General features: G+C 37.1%; 1 protein-coding gene across 45 annotated transcripts in view; it reads left to right on the forward strand.

The window, feature by feature from the left end:
• LOC135704034 (zinc finger protein 420-like) overlaps window positions 1–25,166 on the forward strand; it is a 111,987-nt gene continuing 86,821 nt past the window's right edge. For 38 of the 45 annotated variants that reach the window (XM_065225397.1, XM_065225396.1, XM_065225419.1 and 35 more), the window contains exon 1: window positions 9,823–9,964. Coding sequence is in view for 7 of the 45 variants with exons in the window: in XM_065225435.1 (XP_065081507.1) it covers window positions 9,645–9,964 (320 nt within the window). In the remaining 38 variants the exon portion in view is untranslated. Of the gene's footprint in view, window positions 709–9,399; window positions 9,965–25,166 lie in introns of those variants that run through there. The other 7 variants (XM_065225435.1, XM_065225436.1, XM_065225437.1 and 4 more) reach the window with 7 other exon arrangements.

Below are 25,166 nucleotides of genomic sequence, written 5' to 3' on the forward strand. Positions count from 1 at the left end.
GTTCCGCTCGGCGTCGATAAAATTTTGTGTTTGACACAGAAGGCAGAAGTTCGGTCTCGCGCGGTTCGCAAAAAAGTGTCCAAATTTCGCGTGAAATCCGTTCCGGCGAGGGCCAAAATTATCCTCATCCGTCGCGGAATCCGGTGGCGAACCGTTTGTGCATATTTTCCGACCCGGAAAGGTACCGCTCGACGGTAAAAAGTGACCACAAAGTTTTTTTTTTTCGGGCTGAGATCCCCCGCCTCAGAGCAGCAAGAGTGTGTCTCGGTCGCGTTTCGTTTGCGTGCATTGCGAGGAAGGCGAAGGAAAAAAGGTCGCCATGACAGTCGTCGGGTCGGCTCGATCTCAGCTTAGCAGCGGCAACCTCTAGAGAGGAAAAAAGGAAATTTTCCAACGAAAAGCAGATTGTGCCCTCCGCGTTTCTATTATTTTCCGGTCATTTTCCGAGCCGAATTTTTCGCCGAGTGCAAACAGAAGCAAGAACAATATTGTACAAAGAAAAATTGTTTTATTTCAATATAGAAGTAATAATTTAGTGGATAAGTGCGCGAATGAAGTAATTGCGTCGGGTGTGCGGGAAAGGAGTGGAAGATTGTTAAACCATTTTTTCCTTTGAATTGATCGAGAGTGTCCGCACTCCCTCCCGCAGTAACGAGTGATTGGTGAGTCGTGTGTGAGTTAGAGCGAGAGCGACGAAACGAGAAAAAAGTAAGCTCCCCGCACAATGATGATGATGTTCTATATGCGCGCTGTACGGCGGCTGCTCCCCAAAAAGTTCGAATTTATTCAGGCGGCAGCGGCAGCAAAAGTGTGTGAGCGCGCGCGCTTGCAGTAGTGTGTGTTTTTTGTGTGTGTGGATAATCGCCAGAGAAAAGAAGAGTGAGGAAAAGCAGAAAAAAAAGTTTGACATTTTCTACGGCCTGCTTGATGATATGGTGCGGCGGCGGTGGCGACTTGCTCGTTGCTCCGGCAGATAGCTAGCAAGTAGAAGCGGTTTTCGGTGGACTTCGTGTCGCTCGTTCGTTCGTTTAGCTGTCCGCTCTTTCTCTCATGGTCTGTGACTCGTCGGTTGCTCTCTGTGATTTATTTTTTTTTAATAATATACGCACACCGAAAAGTGAGGAAGGAAAAAAATGATATGCTGAATTAATCCCACTAAAAGGATATTGAATGAATCTGAATGTCTGGCAGGTTGCGTGAGCATGCCTTGAAGTAGCATATTGTAAAACACGCCACGTTTAAGGTATCTCCTTGAAGAAGCTCAAATCTAAAAATTTAGAACGTCTGAAGTTTGTCTACGTACTTGCTTTACTTCTCTAAAAATATGACATCAAATTGTTGCTTAAATACTGGGCAACGGTTTGTGTTGAAAATTTCATGGCAAATTAACCTCTTTCCATCCAGAGGGTTTTGGCATAATTGACTTTAAAATCTGGTAGGGAAATGCCGGCTTCGGCAATATCTTTACCTATTCTCGTCAGGGGGTGAGTAAAGTTCTTGGGCGCTCGCATTCGGACAATCGGTACTCTGAAACATGAAAATATCCTCATGCCAAAAATGAGAACTCAAGGACATCATTTATCCCTTGACGATAATAGGTAAAGGTACTGCCTAATCCATCATTTACTATATTGACCTGAATTGTTTTACCCCAACCATTAGAAGAAAGTACAAAATCAATGTTTAGCTGCAATCAGCTGCAGCTAAAAATAAAAGTTTCAGGATGACCACTAAACTGGGAATTAAGTCTGAGGTCTAAAACAAACTAGCAATTTGATAATTTTGGAACCTTTCATGCCACAAATTTTAGAGAATTTCAACAGAATACGCGTCAATAGAGGTTTTTTCTCACATACGTTACTGTAACACTTTTCGGAAATTTCTAGCTCATAAACAGTTTTCTAAGATCAGGATCTTGATGTTTGTATTGGTTAATCGTGGTCTCAAAATATTAAGATTTTTTGTAAATCCTGGATCTTGAATTTCTATGCAAGGAATCTAGAAAACAAAATTCAATTTACGAATTTACTAAATTGATTCTTAGGATCTTTGGAAATCTGAGCAAATTTGTCAAGGATTTACTCAATATCAATCCAAAAATTCTTCAGAATTACATTTACTTTCAGGATTTCCCTCAATTAACCTAACATTCTAAATTTATCTTCGCATTCTTAACAATTCTCGCAAGAATTTGTTAATTGTCTCTTCATAATTTTCTTTAGAATTCGCTTGGAATATTCCTTGGATTTAACCTCAGAATTCTCCTCAACATGCCCTTAAGAGGATCTCTTGGAATTATCTTAGAATTCTCTTGAAACACTCCTTAGTATTCCCTTGAAAATTTCTTTAGATTTTATTGCAGCACTGCTCATAGCGAGGAGGCTGATTCTATCTACGATGCAGGAGAGATTTTGTGTTGCTGCGCGCACGCTAAGTAGATAGAAAGAAGATTGATTACGATTCTGAAGATTTCGTAGATTGATGCGCTAGTGTGAGATTTTTCAAGCATCTAGAATTCCGATTTATATGTGAAGCCCCCTCGTCTTATAGTTCCATTGAAAATATGCTCAACATTTCTTGTCAAACCCTCCCGGAAACTCCTTGAAGTTCCCTTAAAGTTCTTATAAATTCTCTCAGGAATTCTCTTGAAATTGTTTATTGTTTATTATTGTCCATATTTCCATGTAGCTTTTCACAAATTTTCTCTTGGATTGATTGATTGATCAACATTCATTAGGGTATCATTAGGCGTAGTTGCAGGATTGTAGTCATGTAGTCAAGTTTGCCATATAACTCCCTATTTTCAATGATTTGCTTCAGATTCCCTGGAATTATAATCATAATCCCTATAATAGTCTCAGAACTACATTAAAACTCGCCTTTATTTTTCCTTACAAAATTCATGAGAAACTTCTTAAAATTAAATGAAATTTCTAGTTAACTACCGCTGGAATTCTCCCAGAGTTCCTCTAGAATTATGCCTAGATTTCCTCTACAACTATCCTCAAAACTCATTTGGCATTCTCATCATAATTGTCTAGCCAATGCTTCCCAGTGTCAGAATATTAAACTTTTATCTTACATGAGCCATGATTTTTTTTTAAATCTGAGATCTTTAAAATACGCAATATTTAAAGTAAACAAGCTCGCAAGAATGTGAAAAACTGGCCTAGCCTCACAATTTTAATAAATTGATTTGAACAAATTTGAATCTGAGTATTCAAATGTGCGTAGGTCTAATAGTTTTCTAGATAAATTTCCTAGCTTAATCAAGCAGTTCGACCTAGTGTCCTTCCAATAATTCTGAGATTTCTAAGAATGTATCATATTTCGAACTTCATAAGATTATCTAAATTGTGCAGCATAATTTCATAATTGGTTGCGATTTTGAATGTAATAATTTTTCAAAATTCTGATAATTTAAATTGTTTTTTCAATAGAAAGGGGGTGGGGTTTTTTTTCTCTTATTTTCTGCATTCCCGAAACTTTTGTTTTCAATCTGAAATCAATCATGCTGGTATTTCTTTTTTGCCATATTTAGCTATTTATATGACACCGGGCTGAATATGTTGTACACTCGGAAATTAATTTCTCAAATTCAGTGGCCACCCTGAAGTTCCATCACCACTATGTCGATATGTTACTTTATTGTTACATTCAAAATGGTAAATCTTTATTTTTATTAGACTGAGTGAAAAACAAATCTGAGGGATTATTTTTAGCTCAGCAAAAAATTGTGCATTTGAGAAATTACATATTACCACAGTTTTGTTGAATTAGCTCTGAAATTTTGAAAAAATCTGTAATCAAAATTGTATTTTCAAAACTTACGGTATTAAAACAGCTATGTTTATTTTTGCGGCTCGATTGTTGAGTATCGTAAAAAACAATTCAATTTTTGTAAAATTATATCTTAAAAAGATGCATCGAATATTCGGTGTGGATATCCGTCACATTTTGGTTTGGCCGTATATTTGGTTTGCCGAATAATATACACTGTAGTTCGACGCAATAGCGCCGGAAACATGTTGAAAAACATCAAATTGTAACTGCAATGGCTTATTAAAAACATTGTTTTAGTAGATTAACATTCCAGGGAGGCCAGTGAACCTGGAATTTAGAAGGTATTCTCCCAGAATTCTCTTGGAATTTACTTCAGAACTGCAAGGAAACGTTTCTAAAAATTCCTTTGTATTTCATCTCAAAATTCTCTTAAGAAAATCTCTTTACATTTACTTGAAACTCTCCGTTGAATTCCATTAGAAATTTCTTCATAATATCCTGGTAAGCTACTCCGAATATCTGGAAATATGTTCAAAATTCTCTGTAAATTTAACCATTTGAAACCCTCTCAGAAATTGAAGTTTCATTAATTCTCTTACGAATTACCGTGAATATAGTTTGAAATTCTGAAAATGTATAGCCACATTCAGAATAAGATTCCTTTGACATTATTATCGATGTTGGAGCTATCTTCAGACCTTTTTTCTTTGAAATTTTGAAATCTTTGATTGATCGATTGATTAATTAATAGATTGAATAAATAATTCAGAGGCAGGTGATCATTTAGACTTGGTGCGAAGACAACAAATCAATTGATTTGATTTGTTGTCTTCGCTTGGTGTCAACATTGTACCCTTTCCCGCCCAGAGTGTTTTGGCATAGTAAATTTTTAAAATTCAGTATCTCTGAAGTGTCTTGAGATATTGGCCAAGATTTACTTGCCGATAATAGAAGTACTAGTACAGACTATGTTGCAATAGTTTTTCTAAAATTGGTTGTAATTAGTATAGCGCACAATGTCAAAAAAGACATGGTGCTCCAGAGTAACCATGGGCGGGAAAAAGTGAACTATGTCGGAGGTTCAGTACACTTAGAATTGTCCTCTGAATTTCCTTAGAATGCTGAAATTTCTTCTTTTTTGCTTTAGAATTCCTTGAATTCAGAACTAGCTTGAGATTCTGGGTTTTGCTATAAGTGCTACCTTAAATTTCCTTGAAATACTTCTCAAAATTATCGGGAACTTCTGGTTAAATGCTTTTGGAATCCTCCTCAAAATCTCTTTAGAATTGTTTCGCTACAATTCTCTTCCAAATTCATTTGACCTTCTTATCAAAGTTCTCTAGACAATACTTCAAGGCGTTAAAATCAAAAAATGTTGTCCATTGTTCACTCGGCTGTCGACAGAAGCAGACCACTCTCTATGTGTGTCACAGGATCGTCTGTTTACTCGGCAGCAACCATTGTGTGGTCCTCCTCATTGTTCTTCATCAGCAGTTCTTTCGGTCGATGCGTCGTCGACTTTGGAAAGCAACCGTTTCGTGATGAATATGTGAGTGCTGACCACGGTTTGCGTCCATTGCTGCGAAGGAAGTGTTCTTCTCTCCGTTGGCGAGCCTGCTATACAATGAAACCACTGGAAGCGGCTTCCGTTCTGATGGAGGAGGCCTATTGGATAGCGAAAGATAATGTGTTTATTGTGTTGTGCCTTTTGACTATAGTTTAAAGATGTAGTTTATAGTAAACAAGAATCCTAGGCTCTGTAAAGTTAATTCGATTGAGCCTTATTAAGTAAATAAATGAACAACAATAAAATGTTGTCCAAATCCAAAAGTAAAGATTTTGAAAATTACTCTGTATTTAAATCTTGAAAAGTTCAATAATCTAAAAACTGGAATAGTCTCTTTAAAATTTTCTCATGTAGGGGAAATGGCTCTAATGTTGGCCTATGGATCTAAGATTGGGCACATCGCTAAAAATTTGCTATTTATCAATTTTATCTAGATGAACGCGTCATTGGGACGGTACTGATGGATATTTTTGGTCGCTATCGAAAATTTAGTCGATTGCTGAATTTATGTATGGGCCCAAATTAGGGGCATTTAGGTCGACATTACATCCATTACATGGGGGATGTTTTCAATATTATTAGTTTGAATCCAGGTGGTTTGTGAAATAAAGTAAAACGTTTCTTTCTTGTTAGCAAGATCTCTAGAACTATAGAATCGTTTTCAAATGTATAAACTTCATGATAGTTACGTTTCTTTAGCAATCGTAAATCAAGGTTTTAGCAGTAATAAACAGAAACTTCTTTGAAAACTAGCATCTGGATTTCGTTTTTAACTGGATTCAGGGTGGCAAGTCAATCAGGAAAAGTCGGGATTCTATTTTCACCAGGAAAGAGTTGGGAATTTTAATAACCCACCAGGAAAAGTAACTTGTTTCAATGATTTCAACAGTTTCTGAATTTTAAATAACTGATATTGTTCAAGATTTGTTTTCCGAATCAATTGAATTGACTATAGTGACGCGCTTCGTTGATCGCAGAATGGAGAAAATTGCTTTCAAATATATTAAAAGGTAGCTAGATAGACCAAATCAATCTCAGTTTTACACATAATTGTGATACTGTTATTGAGATAGATATAATTACTATGTTTTAGTAGATAAAATCGATTCAAAATGGATGGAATCCGTACCAAAAACGACTCATTCACTGATTTTAGATCTTATTGTTCAGTTGGTGAGAATGTTTATCTTATTCCTTCAGTTTCTCGCCTGTTTCACGAAGGTTTACCCATTCTATCATTAAGTCGAATCATCGTATACTTTGTTGAGTCTGCAGGACTTCAAGATCAGATATTCGGGATGATTTAGATAACCCAACAATTTTTTTTACAAAATTTATAATTTTAAATGATGTTATGATTCTCCGTGAAGGTCAAAATGCTCAAAAACTAAGAGGACATCGAACAAGATGTCGATTAACCTGTAAACTATCGCCAGGACAATTTGGAGAATGATCAATATTTTGGTAACACATCTTTGTATTCCACAAAATAATCTTTGGCTTATAGAACTTCAAGACCTAAACTCCCAGGAGATTTGATGAACTTTGAATACTGCGTTTCTTCTGCTCAGGTCTCTTGTATTGATATATGCATTTTCTGTCGTACCAAAACAAGATTAGGGCTTATTTTATTTTTTAAAGTGAGACTCTTTGATTTGATACGAATTCATGATTCCATGTTAATCAACATGACTTTATCTCATATTTTGTTCTAAAAAGTAGACGTATTGTAGTGCAAATCTGCCCAAAAAACTATATGATTATCTCTTAACGGTTATTTCTAAACGCCTTTTTTGTTTAGGGCGGCAGGCGTTGAGTTTTTGAGTTAGATTTATTATTAAATAACCGGTAAAAACCCTGGAATTTTGAAATGAAAATTAAGTTGCCACCTCTTAACTGAAGTTCGTCGGTCCTATTTACGACAGCCGGTGTCCTAATCTCCTCTGGTGACATAGGAATTCAAGTATCGCCAACGAAAACACTGCATCAGCTTACAATTGCATGCACAATATTACCATAGAGGTAACTCTAAGACCACTGGGTCCCGAAAAAAATCATTATTATTTTTGGCTCACTCAGTACCAGAACAACGGTCCCAAGCAGTCCCAAGCTATTTCACTCACCCCTGCATGTTCTGCATGAATCCACACACCCCTGATGTTATCTGTCAAACTTTCATAGCGAATCAAAACAAACATTGAGTAGTACTAAAATTTCGACTAGAATGGGGTACGTTAATCGTTTGCTTGGGACCAATAGGCTACTAAAGTGGTGAGCCAATTTAAAATCGTTAGTTTCGTATTGATTGTTGATATTACCATAGAGGTAACTCTAAGACCAGAAGGTCCCGAAGAAACGTGGTCAACTTTTTGGCTCAGCTCTAGTACTATCTAAGGTCCCAAGCTACTTTATGCATCCCTCGAAACATAGGAAAATCCACGAACCCCTCATTTTATCTGCCAAACTTTCATAGATAATCAAAACAAACATTGTGTAGTACTAGAATTCCGACTAGAATGGGATACGTTAATCGTTTGCTTGGGACCAATAGGCTAGTCAAGTAGTGAGCCAATTTCAAATTGTTATTTTCGTATTGATTGTTGATATTACACCCACTTATTGAATATTGAACATGGACGATATTTTTAAACCATCATACAAATTCACGTGGCATTTAGTGTACATTTAGCCTTCATAATTAACTTCCGAAATGTTGGACTAAGTAGTGTCTGGATTACGGTTAACCTAATCGGGATACCATACTTCTAAAGAAGTACCCGCATAAACGCGAACCATCACATGACCTTACCGATAATGGTTATAAATTGTTTATAATCCCTGCTAAACTTCAACTGAAATGGTTATGGAACTTTACATGAACGTTTGTGTGATAAAGTTTTAACCTTATGTATTATGGTTTTTGGGAAGCGGACCTTACAAACAATGGGTTGTTAAGAACCATTACCATTCAAAATTCTTGTTTTCTCCATACATTTTCGGAAAGAGAACTATATTAGAACGTTTTTACTTATGGTTTGAGAACATTAATGGTTATGGTTATGGTAGTCAGTAAGGTCCATTAATGGTTTTGTATTATCGCTCAACTTTACGTGAAATATATCGTGAATTGGTAATCAGTAATTTACAGGCAACCAATTCGCGATATATTCCACATAAAGTTGATCGATGTTACAAAACCATTCATGGACCTTACTGGTTACCATAACCATTACCATTAATGTTATCAAACCATAAGTTAAAAGGTATTAGTATAGTTTTCTTTCCGAAAATGTATGGAGAAAACCAGAATTTTGAATGGTAATGGTTCTTAACAACCCATTATTTGTAAGGTCCACTTCCAAAAAACTATAATACTTAAGGTTAAAACTTTATCATTAAACGTTCATGTAAAGTTCCATAACCATTTCAGTTGAAGTTTAGCAGGGATTATAAACAATTTATAACCATTATCGGTAAGGTCAATTTATGGTTCCCGCTTATGCGGGTAGTTGGTCAATAGATAAAGTTACCTCTAGATCCAATCGAAATGCATCAATTTTCTTCAGCATGATTTTCCATGTCTTGCCTACGTCGGCTGAGATAATGAGACGATGTCATTCGCTCATATTATGTCATGCAGGCACCTACTGGCCTTAGTAATAATACTTGTGCAGTAAATCGAAAGATAATTCCGGCAAGGGAGCCCCCCTTCAGCAGCAGCAGCAGCAGCGGGAGATAGATAGATTTTATTTTGTGCGTATGAATGACGATTGTGTGAGTGTTCTACTACAAGCCGGAGACGGCCGGAGAGGAAAGTTACGAGAGAGCAGCCGAACCTGGGACGGGTCTCCGAGCGACGAGACTGAACTGAACTGAAACGACGAGTCGCGCGAGCAGGAGGCATAGCATTTTTCACTCCACCACCATCTTCTTGTCGTCGCTGGTCGCACTAGTCCACCATAAGTTGACTGTGAATGCCCAGCTCCTCTTTTTTTACTTGGCTCATTTTTTTTTGTTAATAATTATTACAACAATGGCGGACATTAAAGCGTCTATAAATAAAAATAAGAATATTCAGCAGTGCGGTGTGTCGGAGCAGTAGGAAAAATAGAGCGGAACTGCTAAACGATCTGTGATCTGATTGGAAATGTTAGAAAGTGAAGAAGGCAAGTGAAAAGAAAAGCAATCGGCAATAATAATAAAAAAAAAGTGCGTGTGTGAGAACAAAGAGCGAAAAGAAGCAGTAGTGTGATTTTAGAGGGTGGTCTTCTGGATTGGGGCTCCGTTCCGGCAAATGGATTCCGGTAATCCTCTTCTCCGTCAGCAGCAGCAGCAAGTTCTTCCACATTTGGAACGGGAGCACCGCCAGCACCACCACTACCAGTACCTCCAACCTCCGCTTCAACAACAACAACAGCAGCAGGCGGCGGCGGCGACACTACTACAAGTGCAGCAACATCACCATCAGCAGCAGCAGCGAATAAAAACTGGTTGGGGTGCGACGACAGCGACAGCAGCAGCAGCAGCGGCGGCAGCAGCGACATCGTCTTTCATACAGAATATCGTCAGCACCGCCGGCGGCAGCAGCACCAGCGGAGGAGGAGAGCTTTTGATGTAAGCGTTTCAGCGTTCTTGGCTTTACTCATTTTTTTTTATTTACTTCTTATATTTTCACTTCAATGTTCGTTTCTCGTTCCACACGGTATCTTCTCTTTCTCTCCATTTCTTGTCAAGTCCGACGAGCTGCTGGACTCCCCTGTCCGATGAGGGGGGAGGAGGGCTAACGGGGAACGACGGCGGCTAGAGCGAAAAGAGGGAAATCGAACTGGAATCTGGTTACCGTAGGTCGGAGCGCACCTGGTTTGATGATTGCGACGGGAGGGAAAACATATGTTGCCATCGGCTGGTCATCGGGGGCAAGGCGGACTGTGTTGTGCTTCCAAAAATCTTTCTCGAGCGGAATCTCTATCTCTATTGCATTCCACCTAGCGTCTACTTCAAAACAGAAAAAGAAATAACCACCAGTCATTATAGATGATTGGGAAAATTGCTCGGCGAGCGAGAACGCGCGAAATTGGTTAGCGCAAAATATGCTTTCCACACTTCAATCAAAACAATTCGTTGCAGCTGGTAGGTACGTTTCACGAGACCAGCTGCTCTTCTTCAAAGCGAGCCGGCCGGCTTATTATATCGATCTTTTCGTTGTCATTCACCAATGTTTATTTTTATCGATGGATTATGAGATTTTTCGGCGCTTTTCAGTCAACCGTTGGAGATAAGAGATGACCTGTTATGGAACTTCCTCGCAGCAGGTCTTTTCTCTACACTAATTAGGACGTTGGCTGGTTACGCGATCTTGTAGACTGAAAGAAGATTCCGGATATCCCTGCAGGTTTTGTACAAGTGTTTTTGCTTACGTGTTCGCTTCTCTTTGTTTGGGCCTGACAACAGTGACAAGCTATGTGTAATTCAGCTCGTGCTTGATCAAAAGTCATATTGACCCATTCCAGGTAACGTGACACGCAGAATTTCGGCCCGTGATTACTTTTTCGTTTAATATTTATAATAAACTTCATGATATTGTGATGTTATGTGTACCAATAGACAGTACACATGATTAACTTTGTTTTCCAATCAATAGTTATGAATATAGGCTTTGTCGAAAGTAATCTTTGTTACGGTGCCAACATTACATTAGAACGAAGCTGCTTTTGGAAACAATAGGTCTGTTCCCGTACTTGCTTCTCTGTGAAATTCTGTACAGCAATAAGCAAAAGTATGCAGCAACTTCACCATATTATTTTCTTACAGCCAGGCTTGCTTCCACTCACTTGCTATAAAAAAAATGATTTTCTAAATTTTGAAATCATTAGATGTTATAATAATATTTTGTGCTTGTTAGATACAAGAAAAAGATGAAAGGCAAGTGTTTGACTCATAAAACCTGTCTATTTTGCTACCAGAGTGTTACAATAAGCGATTTTATGATTCGTGAGCGTTCACTCAAAGTGAGCGCTCACGAGTCGTAAAATCACTGATTGTGACTATCTGAAAGCGAATTTAACAGGTTTAATGTGTCAAACACTTGCATTTCAACCTCTTCTTGTATCTAACAAGTACAAAATATGATTATAACATCTAATGATTTCAAAATTCAGAAAATCATGTTTTTATAGCAAGTGAGTGGAAGCAAGCCTGGCTGTAAGAAAATAATATGGTGAAGTTGCTGCATACTTTTGCTTATTGCTGTACAGAATCTTACAGAGAAGCAAGTACGGGAACAGACCTAATGACTTCAACGGAAATCTCTCGCAAATAAAAGCTCATTCCTGCAAATTAACGATGTTAGCTGATAGAGGAAACACGTCTACCTGATGGTGTCGTTACTTTGCATGTGTGAGCATTGATTCGCGACAAATCGACGCTTACAGCGGTTGTTGACAAAAGCAATTTTGACCTTTTGAAATGTTGGCACCTAATTTCAATGTAATAACAACACAGAAAATAAGAAATGTAGTTGAAAAGTCACGGTGAAGAACTTCATGGAATGTGTGTATTGCTAGGAGAACTCGTTACCTTGTGCAGGCGTTTTGTTACAGTGAATGTTGGTCCTATCATTTCTAGGCCAAAAATTGAAATACGTCGAACAACCAAACGTAAACAATGGCTTTAAACGCAACTTTCTCGAGATTCAAATTACACCCACGTAAATTATCAAAGCCATACGATAAAGGAAGTGTTCTCTTTCAGCTGTTGGTGTGCGATTGCGTCGATGTGCCATTGTTTACGTTTGGTTGTTCCGCCTATTTCAATTGTTGGTGTAGATTTATCATCAGCAAGTCAAATGGCTTAATAAGTGAGTTTGGCAGATTCTTTCTTTTGACTTCATGTTTTAGGGCATCGGTTGTCTGAAATTTTATCGCTCAAAGATCTTATTTACCCCGCTAACAATAAAGCAGGGTGGCCAGCGAACTGAGAAATATCTGGGAATTTGAAAACTAACTGGGAAAACCGGGGTTTCGCCAGGAGAACCGGAAAAAATGAATAAAATAAATGGTCACTTAAATTACCTTTAAGTTGTAATTTTAATTTTTTTCACAAACCAATTATAAAGGTTGTTAAAATTAAACTTCTGACATCAGCACAACTGTAAACCGCCAATTCGCGGAATGGCCCATTTCGTTGAAGTACATTTAGACATTTAGCGGAGTTCCATTTGGCGGAATGGCGTCGACTTGACGATCTCGAGGAGACACGGGTAGGGAGGTGCTGCAACTGTACCTTTCAATGACAGTATGATTGATGGTAAGCTCCCTCCATCTATCGTATAAAATTACAACTTTAAGTCTGTTATTTGGCGCTTAGCATCTTCAACTATGTAAATCGTTAACTTCACGCAGAAGTAATACAAACAAAATAGTTAAAGTACATGGGAGCTTACCATCAATCATACTGTCATTGGTCGAAAGGTACAGTAGCAGCACCTCCCCTTCTCGAGATCGTCAAGTCGACGATGACAGGAGCACATACTGTAGTAGAGGTAACAATAGCCGCAATTCCTAAACCTACGACTAGATGCCTCCCTTCAGATGACGACATGAGTGCGGTAAAAATCGATAGAACTGCCCTCTCCAACTGGGGAGTTTGCTAAAGAGAGATGATCAACCCGATTCGTACCTTCCTCAAAGATCTCCTTGCTCGCTTTCTACTCTCTATGGCCCTTATCACTCACGGTGAAGTGATTCCCATTTGATTTACACGGTAATCACTTCACCGTGAGTGACAACTGGTCTCACTTCGTTTTCACCGTGAAGTGACACCCGTAATAAGGCCCTATATATACAATTTTCACACCTCAGAATCATCTAGGAATTCTCCTTGTTGTTCTGTTGTTGAAGAATTATTCTAAGAATAACCTAGGAATTCAATTCTGAAATTTCTTTCTTTTTCTCAGCAATTCATAGGAATTCATCTCAGAATTCTTTACGATATTATCTCAGAGTTCCTATGGAATCGTGGTCAGAACTCCATAAGACTGTTTACCAGAATTTTGTAGGTATTCTTCTCAGCATTTATCTTGTAAACAATTTAATTCCTTTCAAATTCTCCTGAAAATTCCATATGGAATATGAGCTTTGATCTAATGTTGGGCCTACGAAGGTTAGGTTAGGTTACCTTTATTAACGAGACTTTCAGCCAGAGGCAGGTTCATCTCTTAGGGCCTACTAAGCACAACCCGCCCTTTGCCTCTATTTTTCGGACGAATTTTTCACTAAATAAAATGTTTTTACTGCAGATGTCTTCTAAATTTTATTGCCTAAGCTTTGATAAAGAGTAACAAATTGTTGAGATATTGTTAAAAATCTAACACTGCTTCTTGATCCCAAACTCGGCATGAGAATTCTAAACCTCGGTCTAACGCATTGAAACGCCATTGAATTCACATCGGCTCATCGGATGAACATAAACATTGATTCGGTCGGAGTGCTTCTTCTGTTTTTGAGAATAATGGGAGCAAACATTCATATCACGTGTTCTTATTGACTTCGTTCGGTAGTTTTTGAACTAAAGTATCGTACCAAATGCATAATTGTTAACGCCGAAATCATGGATGATGTTTTCTGTTCGATAGGTTCAAAATGGGAGATTAGGCCGAATCGCACTACGAAGTGTTCAGACATGTTCTTACACCGAGATTAAAAAATTGCTTTGTTCAGCCTCTCTCTCTCTCTCTCTTTACAATTCGATCAAACGACCCATTTAGCGTTCCGCCTAGTGACTATACAAACATGCTGTGTATTAGTTGCTCAGTAAGTTCTGGCGTTGAAGTTTGCAAACATAAGAGGTCTGAAACTTTGAAAAGCCACGCAATTGATTTTTCTAAATAATGAAGAAAAACCGAAGAATATCCGTTCTGCATGCATGACAGTTTCAAGTTCTTCCTTTTTCCTCAACTTCAAGAAATTAAAAAATCGGGGTCTCTAGGATCAGTTTCGATCAGTGCTGCATCTCAACAATGGTAATTGAAATAAGATATTGCTCTAGCATTGCATTTCACTGTCGACACTGATAATCGTAGCAAACATGATATCAGGTGGTACGGCATTGACATAGGCATTCATATGAAGATCTCTAGGGGACAGTTCAAGACCAACAGTTGAAATGGCCTTGACTCCATTTTGTAATCAAACCTTTTAAGGCCATTTTCTCGCGAACCGACGTTCGCAAAGGCAAACCAACATAATGAACAGGTAAGGGAAATTCTCCTCTACCCGATTGTGGTTTAGGTTTGCGAATGAAGGTTTCGGTTAGCGAGAAAATGGCCTTACAAGGTTTATTTACAAAATGGAGTTAAGGCCATTTCAATTGTTGATCTTGAGTTGAAAATCTTACTTTTATCTTAATAAATGAACTATTGTGTATGCCTATTGCATTGTTTTAATAGTACCGGCTAGTTTTCTAAAGATAAGTACTCAATTAGCTGATGTAAATGCAAAATATTTGCTACAGAACTTTGAACATCAGTAGGTCTGTAGGTTGTCAACGTCATTTACGCACTTGCATTGAGGCGAGTGACATCGATACTGGATCTATGTGAACTGATACTGACATCAGGTGGCTAATTAAATTCAGCATTTTGTAGGTATTGATATTGATATTTTGTATCATAGGTTTCTATATTGATATTTCAAAAGTACTGGTTTCTTGAATAACTTTGAAAATTTAAAATTTAGGATATTGTTAGACGTTCTCCAGCTTCCTATTTAGAATAAATTGAGATTTTTTTGAAATCACACTCTTAACACACATTTAAAGATTCAAGCCGATCATTAAAAATCCTGTCCCGTCCTAAGAAAACATTTAACCATCCCAGACTTTCCATGATTCTGGGTAGAAATTAGATTTTCGTAACTCTAGTACTTTCAAAAATTTCACATGCCTCACTAACGTTGGAAAACTTCTCAGAAGTCGTTTTACAATTCAAAGGCAAAAGAGCTTTTAGAGTTTTTCCTTTTAATTCCGTTATAAATCACTTCATTTGAGCAATTGAAATGACGTGTACTACCGCTCATACTTCGAAATTCAACAATAGTTTGAGATTTTTCCTTCTAGAACCACGAGAATAGTAGCCAACATTTGTGCGTTTCATAAAAATAATAATCTTTTGAGCCACTCTTTTTAAATCGCTATCGGTAGAAAGTCATGCCAAAATTGCTTGATGAAAAAGTGGTCCATTGACCAGTGCTGAGATGTCATAGTCATTGACAGTATTTCACACGATATTGACAAAATTGTTATTCACATAGTCACTGACAGACTTGATCTAAAAAAAAAACTTATTTTTTTTCGTCAATGACAAAGGTTCACCTGGTAACAACAAGTGTAATTTCGTGCATTCTGTGTCACATTATTGTTATCCAAGCAGTTCAGGACGTAGATGCTTGTTCACTTTAACGGCTCCAATTGTGTTCCTCAAGTAATTTAATTTCATAACAAATTTAGTTAATACAAACATCTAAACATGTTCGTCACTGACAGCATTGCCATTGACAATTGACATGATTTGCCTTTACGATGACTATTAGCTCAAATGAGTGACCAATGCAGAATAGTCAATATCACCGTGTAGTGTCGAGATTTTGCAGCACTGCCCGAGCAGGAGAAAATACCTTATGGATACCAAATTCAGGTATGAAAATAGCATAACTGGCAACCTAAATATGGTATTGACGAGGCTGACATAAGAGGTAAAATATCAAAAATAATACCTCAAAATTGATCTACGAATAACGAACTAATAATTAATTTAGTTATTATAATAACTGACGGATAACAGACGCTTTTTTGATGCCAGAATACCATAGTTTGTTATTTTGAAGGTCTTCTAATACCAATTCAATAACTCTTTTAGGTGTTATTGTCTTAAAACTGGAAGATCACATTTTGTTATTCTGGTATTCGTTTGATATTTTACAAAATATTTCGATTACTGAATAATATCAAAACAAGGTTTTATACCACAAGCATACCAAAATAAGGTATCATACCACATTAAGATATTCATATGTTATCGGTTCCTGCTCGGGTATGCCATTGCCTATCTTTCACTGATAAGCGTATTTCGTCCACTGCATGGTGGACTTCCTCAGTGCCTCAAATACTCAAACGCCACTACTTGGACTCGTTATGTTTTAGAGGTTCGATATAATTAATGTTCAAGTCGGTTTAAAAAATTGTTAAGTGTGTTCCTAATTTGATGTGGGTATTTGAGTTGTAAATTCAATATTTTTTCTATGTCATCGATTTGCCATCCTGGCGGTCGTGGCGTGGATTTTACGGATTCAAAATAGGGATTCCTGTAACAACCCTGCCTTGGCACTATAGCTCGAAACCACACTTCTCTCTTAATTTAGACCCTTACTACCCGAAACCATTTCCCAGGGTGGCCACTCAACCCGACAAACCGGGAATTAAACGGAAATCGAAATGAACCGGGAATTTGAATGCAATCTCATCATGTTTGTACTTTTTATTATTTTGTTTTATTTGCTTTGCTCAACCTGTGAATGCAAACTGATTTGCACTTTTCAGAGATAAAACACTTAACAACTTAATTCGACTTAGTCTGGAATTGAAAATCATTTAAAAAATCTTGGTGATTTCAAATCCTGGTGTGGTTTTACCCATCAGACTTATAATGGGGGTTAGACTCGTGTCGTGCGAGTCAAACTTGCCCCTTTGAAAAGTTTTCCTAGACGGGATCTTACATCTTTTGCCGTAAGTATGAAATCTTAAAACCTGTTCATAGTCTCTCGGAGTTTTTAAAATGTTACCAAATCAGGAATCTTGAATTTCTGTGTCCTTCTGGGACCTTCAAATACTTTTAACATTTGAATTAACCAGTGGCGTCACGTAACTTCACTTTTTACCTGTGCACCAACTTTAAAAACGTGATATCTAGCAATAATTTCATGCAAATTGGTTGCCAAATGAACATAATCGATTGCAAGCAATATTTGTAGATGTCTGTAGATTTGAAGACATACTTCAAATCTCCGCGTACATCGTACGGGTTAGGCAAAAAGGTGTGCGTTTGACTTTGTACTGTCGCATTAATGGCCCTTCGCTCATTTTCAACTTCTATTCAATTTTCATTCTGCCGTATTCTAACGGAACTATCTACCTACCCTCTTCTAAAGACCATTATCTAGCTAATAAATTATTAAAGCTTCATGTTAGCATTTCCAACCAACTCTGAATGTTTTGAGATTTGAGATCGTTTTGAAAGCTGGTGCACAGGGAGTTTTAAACTTTAAATGATTTCTAGATTTATGAAGCAATTATCTTAATAATTTCTTTGGAATCATCCCATGATGTATTCAGAGTTGCGTTCAGCATTCCCCTGAGTAATATTATGATTATCTCTGACATTCCTTTGAAGCCTTTGTTCAAGCCCTCGTTAAGTTATTTAATCACAGTCCTTACATGCGTCGGAGTTAATAGTTATTGCGTGCATCTCGGATTTTTATTTCAGGAATTTTCTGTGAAATTCTGCTTAGCATTCCCGAAATTCATTTAAAAATTCTCCTCATAATTCATTTGAATTTCTTTTAAAAACTCCTTTGAGATTATTCTCAAAATTTGACAAGGATTATCCTAAGAATTTTTTCCGCAATTCTTTTATGAATTTTCTTGAAAACTACGTGCTTTTATCGCACAACTACGGACAGCATTCCTAAGGGTTATAAGATATTCGAATTAATAAACTATGACCCAAGTAACAGTTTGGGTTTCATCCAGGTTTTATCATTATCTTTTACACCCTTCTCTTGTAGAACCTCGATAAATTCGGTTACTTGGTGTGTTTTTATCATACTAAGTTGTTTCAATCAAACCGGGAAAACTATGTTGGTCAACCGGGAAAAAATCGGGAATTTAAATTATTAAATACAGTGACCACCCAGGGTGTTTTTGGCTCTACTGGTCCTTTAATTGGCCATATCTAGCATTAATCATGTTTTCATTCTTTTCCAAATTTATTTCGATATAATGTTAGCTCAGATTTTGCCATGCGTTTACGCTAATAAAACCATGAAGAACTATTTCAAATTTAATGTAGACCCTAAGGGCAAAAACTTGTGCACTAGTGCCGAAACAGGCACACTTATCGTACCATGAAAATGCTGGAATAATACCTGAAAAACCGGGAAACCTCCGGGAATGTAATTTTTCCTGAAAACAACTGGAATTCTCATGGAATTTTGAAATTCCCGTATCAATAAGCATCACGCAATTAATCTTAAAAATTATACTAAAATATTATGAAGTTCGCCTTTTCAAGAATTTCAGAACATTTTAAAATACAATAAACTTTATCTTCCTCGTTATTCACTTTCACTCTTTGAACATAATAATTCTGAGGTGAATTTATCTTAACAAAAATTCTGTGAATCTAGAATTGTTTTTCAGGGTTCCGAATCATGAATAATTTCTATAGATTTTAAACTTGCACAAATTTGTGAAACCCATGGACCTAACAAAATCAGGTTTGAAGAAATTTTCAAGAATCGAAATTCGAATTCGAATTCGAATGACAATAAATATAAAAGACATTGAATGTGTCCCAAGAACCCTGTTTAACACAGTAAGGGACTTGCAAAAGTTTCTAAGCTTATGGCCTTTAATGAATGAACTTGATGAGAATTTCCAAGGAAAACAAGGGATAATTTGAGAATTCAGAGGAGAATTCCCAGGGAAGAATTGTTAGAAAACCTTGAATTGAAATCTGAGGAATCCTTTAAAGTTAATTCCGTCGAATTCCAGATGAAACGTAAAGAGAATTCCAAGGTAGTTTTGAGTCGAATTTTGAGTATAATCCCAAGGGAATCCTGAGCAAAAAATTTCCAACAGTATTCTGAGCTTTGACTATATGTTTTGTTATTACTTCTACGTGAAGTCAACGATTTACATAGTTGAAGATGCTAATATCAAATAACAGACTAAAGTGGTAATTTTTATACGATAGATGAGGAGATGAAAGTATAGAGTTGATAGTTCCGTTAGAGTACGGCAATGTGAAAATTGTATATAGAAGGTAGAAAGCGAGCAAGGACTACTTTTTAGGAAGGGACAAATCGGTTTGATCATCTCTCTTTACCGAAATCCCCCGTTGGAGAGGGATGGTGAGGGGTATTCCCCCCGCCACCACTGGCTCTGAGTATTCTGAGGATTCTATGAGAGTTCTGTCCATGGGATTTATAAAGAGAACTCCAAGGTACTTGAAAGTAGCATTTCAAGAGAAGAAGGAGAATCCAAAGGGAATATTAAAAAGAATTGTATGAAAATGCTGAGCATGTTTCCAAAGGAATTCTAAGAAGTATCCCAAATAAATTCTAGGGAAAGTTTCAAGTTTCAATTTCTAACATACTTTTGAATGAAGAGCTTTGAGTGGGTTGGTTTATTTCCTTTAAATTCCGTTATAATTGCTTATCTTTTGACAGATACTCGTATTTCGTCTACTACTTGCAGACTTCATCACTGCCAAGTACTCAACACCACACCACAGGGCATGTACTTAGCACTGATGAAGTCTGCAAGTAGTAGACGAAATACGCGTATCTGTTAAAAGATAAGCAATTATAACGGAATTAAAGGGAAATATACACTCAAAGCTCTTGATAAAGCGATTCCGTTAAGAGGTTCGACAAATTTAAAAGATTTATACTTTTTAAGCAGTGGCGTTTCCTCAACCTCAATCTACCTGTGCACCAACTCTCAAAACATAAACAATTATCAAAATATTGCTTGCAATGGATAGATATCAAGTAAACTAGAAGATTAAATGTATTTTTCAACCGATTTGAGTATGAATATGGCATTAAATCTGGTTTTGAAAGTTGGTGCACAGGTAAAAAGTGAGGTTACGGGACGCCACTGTTTTGAAGTAAATTTCTAATGAATTCTTAAAGGAGTTTCAAGGCTATTCCTGGAATCATTTTAAGAGATTCCAAAGAAGAGTTCGTAGAGAATTCTGAAGAGCATTTCAAGGAATCTCCGGGACGGCTCTTAGAGAATTTAGAATGAATTCCGAATATAATTCCATGTGAATTTCAGAAAATATTTAGTGAACACTAAGGAGAGTTTATTTCAGGAGAGTTCTTTGGGAATTCTAAGGTAATATAGCGAACCTAATTAATGATTTTAATGGAACTGTAGAGTGAATCAAAGAGTCTTCCGGAGATAATTTCTTAAGTATTCTGGAGAATATGGCTAGGGAATACCAGAGAGAGTTCTGAGATGAACTCTGAACTGATTTTGATATGATTCTATGGACATTTCTGAGAAAATCCTTGCAGAAGTTCTGGATTTAGCAGTATGGAATTTTCAAGATCACGTGATTTTTTTTGACGTTCAGGACTTATAATTTGTGAGTTCTCAGACCGGGCTGGGAAAAATTTACAAGATTCTAAACTATGAGAAGCTTTCATGATTCAAAACTAACGAAAATATTGGAAAACTCAGGGAATTTTATTTAGCATAATCAGTAGTTAAATTAAGTTTATGTAGAAATTTTAAGTATTTATATTCAAATGAGATAGTTCTGGATACCTTCTGGATTCGACGAGAGCAAAGCATAGACATATTTGAAGGGTTTCTGGGGCGATTATTTAACATTTATCTCGATTCCGCACTTTGTTCGGGTCTGATGGAAGTTGACAATTCTCATTCTGCATTTCCATCGACTTTTGATGGAATCAGATCGGAACGAACTAAGAAACTGGGGTGCTTAGCTCGAATGATACATTGCCGAATAACTAGCCCGAATGTCACTATCTACTCTGACATACTTGGGTTTTAAAATTTGCTAAGTCCTGCTGGTTTTGATTTGTAAATAGCACATTAGTTCCAGGGCCTTGAACAATTTTCCTCGCCCGTTAATCTAGTTTTTTTTTTTACATAATCGCATGAGATATCGATTTTTGTTTGTGTGGAAAAGCTGGGGATAAGGCCGGCTCCTTAAGCATTAAGGCTATTTTAAAATAATATAGAACTAATTTCCCATGAAGATTTCATATCTAGAAGCTTTGAATAGAAATTGTGTGGTACCAAGATTTGAATAGGTTATGTTTTTAATTACTGTTTATTACCAAAAAGTTAAACAAATTGACGTACTTATAACAGTGCGGGGTAAGACCGGCACTCTTTACCAAACGAGCTTTTTGCATTCTAAAATTTAAATAAATTATATGTTTGTGAGGCTTAGTGAATAATCATGGTATTCATGATGATTAAGAAAGCATTAATTAGAAAAATTACACTTCAAACTGTTAACTATTTAGAATTCAGAATTCATCAGTGCTCCTCCATATTTGGCTCGCTAACCTTAATATGCCTGTAGGTATGTACATAGAACTTGATCCATATTTATTCAACTTAATTGCAGTGGCGTCCCGTAACCTCACTTTTTACCTGTGCACCAATTTTCAAAGCCAGATTTAATGCCATATTCATATTCGAATCGGTTGAAAAATACACTAAGTGTATTCAACTCAATTCACTCAATCTACCTGTGCACCAGCTCTCAAAACATAAACAATTATCAAAATATTGCTTGCAATGGATAGATATCAAAGAAACTTGAAGATTAAGTCTTAATCTTCAAGTTTCTTTGATATCTATCCATTGCAAGCAATATTTTGATAATTGTTTATGTTTTGAGAGTTGGTGCACAGGTAGATTGAGGTTAAGGAAACGCCACTGCTTAATTGGTTAGTTAACCTTTTACGCAGTAGTCGAACTGATTTGCAGTTATTCTACACAATCTAAATCTCAAGCATGTCCGATATTGAGAAAAGTGTGAATTTGTGACAAGAAAATGGATATTTTCATTCCGTTTCCCGTTATGTTCAGAGAATCTCTTTAAACTCCTGGTGCAAATTCACATCGCAACCAAATTCCTTCAAATTTTTCACAGCTGTTGGGGACCTCAATACAAATCGAAAAAGCCATAAAGAGTGAATATTTGTGACCCAGCCTTTTACCGAAGACAACAAATCAAGAAGACTGGGTTTCTCATACGGACGCTATGAGGCAGGTACAATCGCGTCATCTGCCGCTCAAAGGTAAATGCGAACGAATTTGATAGCAAAGATTACATCCTCAGACGAAGGGTTTGTGTATTTGCTCATTTTTCTATGCGTTGCTTCCACCATCACTCAAGCGCAGCGCTACTTTATCTTTCGCTTGGATGATGGCAAAGTTGCCAGTCTTCTTGATTTGTTCTCTTCGCTTTTACCCAGCACTCCAAATAGGGTGACGGTCTTACCCCACTTGACGAGTAACGGTCTTACCCCAACAGAGCATAGTTTTCAAAATCATAATTAACAATATATTATTGATCAAAATTATCTATAATCGCACAAGGATGATGATAAAAAGTGAAGATGTTAAGATGTGTGCAAAACAACAGGATTCCAATCAAAACCTTAAAATCTGCTGGCAAACAATAACATCCGGCAGCATACGATACTGTGTTTATTTAGTTACACTAGAACTGATTTCTAGTAAAAGTGATGGGTTGACCGGCTACATATATCGAAGATTTTGTTTTTTTTTTGTAAGCATCTTGATCTTGATCATTTAATACATTATTTTTAAACTGTTATTACAGTCAATTCTTCTTTACTCGATATTCAAGGAATCACCGACTTAGAGAGATATTGAGTTAAAGAAAATCTGCAAATGATGAAAACATTTGTTATTCACCCAGTATTTTTTTAAATTTATATATCACTTTGGCAGGCCTGTCCGACGTTTATTATTCGCGGACCAGATGTCGTAACAGATGCTTTTTCGTTATCCTTCTTGAAAGAAGAAAACGTCATGAAACTTCGATTTGAGCTCATCCCTGTAATGTAGGTCTATAATTGGCATTCGTTCGGAAGAAGAATCAACATTAGTAGCAGTAAGACCGGAATTTTTTGAAAGTAAAAAATGAACATCGAATATAGATAAGAAATAGAGTAACTAAAAAATGAACAGATCTTTGGTGGGGTCGGGTCTGGCGTGGGATACCCCAAGAGAAGTGGCCTATTTCTGACTTGGATCAAAATCCATCATGCAACGCCTCAAATCACATGAGAATTGAAAAACAAGTGCAATGTTGATTATATCAAGTGCCCAGGACCCCACATTGGACACATCCGGACATGTTCCGGGTACCTCAGGGGAAGTGGTCAGTTTCTGACTTGGACCAAAACCCATCAAGTGACACCGCATGAGAATTCAAAATCGAATGCAATGGTGGTTACATCAGAAAGGCCAAGATGACATTAGACACATCTGGATATGTTCCCGGTGCCCCTTGGGTAGTTTCTAGCTCCTATCAAAAGACAAAACCCATCACACAACACATTAAATAAATATGTAAGAAGGGTCAGATCTAACCTTAGGTGGAACGGCGCCGGTGGTGTAGTGGTAAGCGTGATTACCTCTCACCCCAGCAAGCCTGGGTTCAATCCCAGTCGGCGCCGCCGGGATGTTCTGAGGCATAACATCTCTGATCACGCCTTCCTTCGGATGGGAAGTAAAGCCGTTGGTCCCCGGTTCATGAGTTGATGGGTCGATAGGTAGGGTCCAGGTGTGGGAGCTGCCTTCCTGGCACGTCGGTAGCATTGGTGCTCAGCACGGAAAACAAGATCGACGGAAAAAAACAAAACAAAGAAAAAAAAAAAATAACCTTAGGTGGATTTTAATAAAAGCTTAAACATCGTAGAATCAGGATTCATGAATTGGATAGAACGAAGGGGTACGAATACTTTTTTTTTACAAACTCATCCTGGATGTTTGCTGGATTTGGGTTGACCTTAAAGTATTTCAAGCGTAGCTTTTCAAAAGTAGACATCTAGCATTTGATAGAATATGAGAAAAGTGGGATAACAATATTCATTATTCAACCCTATTTAAAGACTTTGTCAATTTTGCTCGATCTAATTCTTCACTACGTTGTACAGGGTTAGGGTTTTTGAAAATTATGCAAAATGCCGTTTTTTTTTGCGAAGCGGAAGTACAATTTTCATAAAATATAATGATACTGGCCGTGTATGATACGTCGTTTTGACAGATCGTTGATCACTTGCTTCATCTAGGTGTATCTGAACTGTTTTCATTACATTGAAAAAGAGCATATAGGACGTATGGAATTGATGTTTTCATAATAGAATTTTTTTTTATATCTTTAATAACCGGATAGAAGGTCGATTTGTTCACTTTGCCGTCCTTTTGAAAATTACGCTTGCTTATAAAGCTGCTTAAGATATTTCCCTGTGAGACTGTGCAAAAATCGCCTCAAATTTAGATTTTACAAAATTAAAACGGAATCAAGTGTGTCCACATTCCCCTACTTTTTATTTTTTTAAATGTGAAACACAATTCTAGACAAACATATGAAAGGGGCCAATGAGTCAACTGTTTACAATTACTTTAAACGTGGATTTCTCATGGCTGAAGATTCATCCAGGCAAACCAATAGCAGCATTTGGTAGAGGAAGTTCACTCCATCCGATGGTTTTAGTTGGTTTGTGGTTCGTGAGAAATCGACATTTCTAAATCAACAATTGAAATACGCCGAACTACCAATCGTAAACAATGGCTTTACACGCAAATTTCTCAAGAAGAGCAAACTCACTTCATCGAACAGCATTGTTAGCTTGCATGGGTGTGTTTTGATACTCGAGAAATTTGCTGGTAAAGCCATTGTTTACGATTGGTAGTTCGGCGTATTTCGATTGTTTGTCTAGAAATGTCGAAATGATTC

The sequence above is a fragment of the Ochlerotatus camptorhynchus genome, unplaced genomic scaffold (assembly GCF_037179485.1).
Source record: "Ochlerotatus camptorhynchus isolate MF236.1 unplaced genomic scaffold, CSIRO-AGI_Acam_v1.1 ptg000229l, whole genome shotgun sequence".
Classification (NCBI taxonomy): Eukaryota; Metazoa; Arthropoda; class Insecta; order Diptera; family Culicidae; genus Ochlerotatus; species Ochlerotatus camptorhynchus.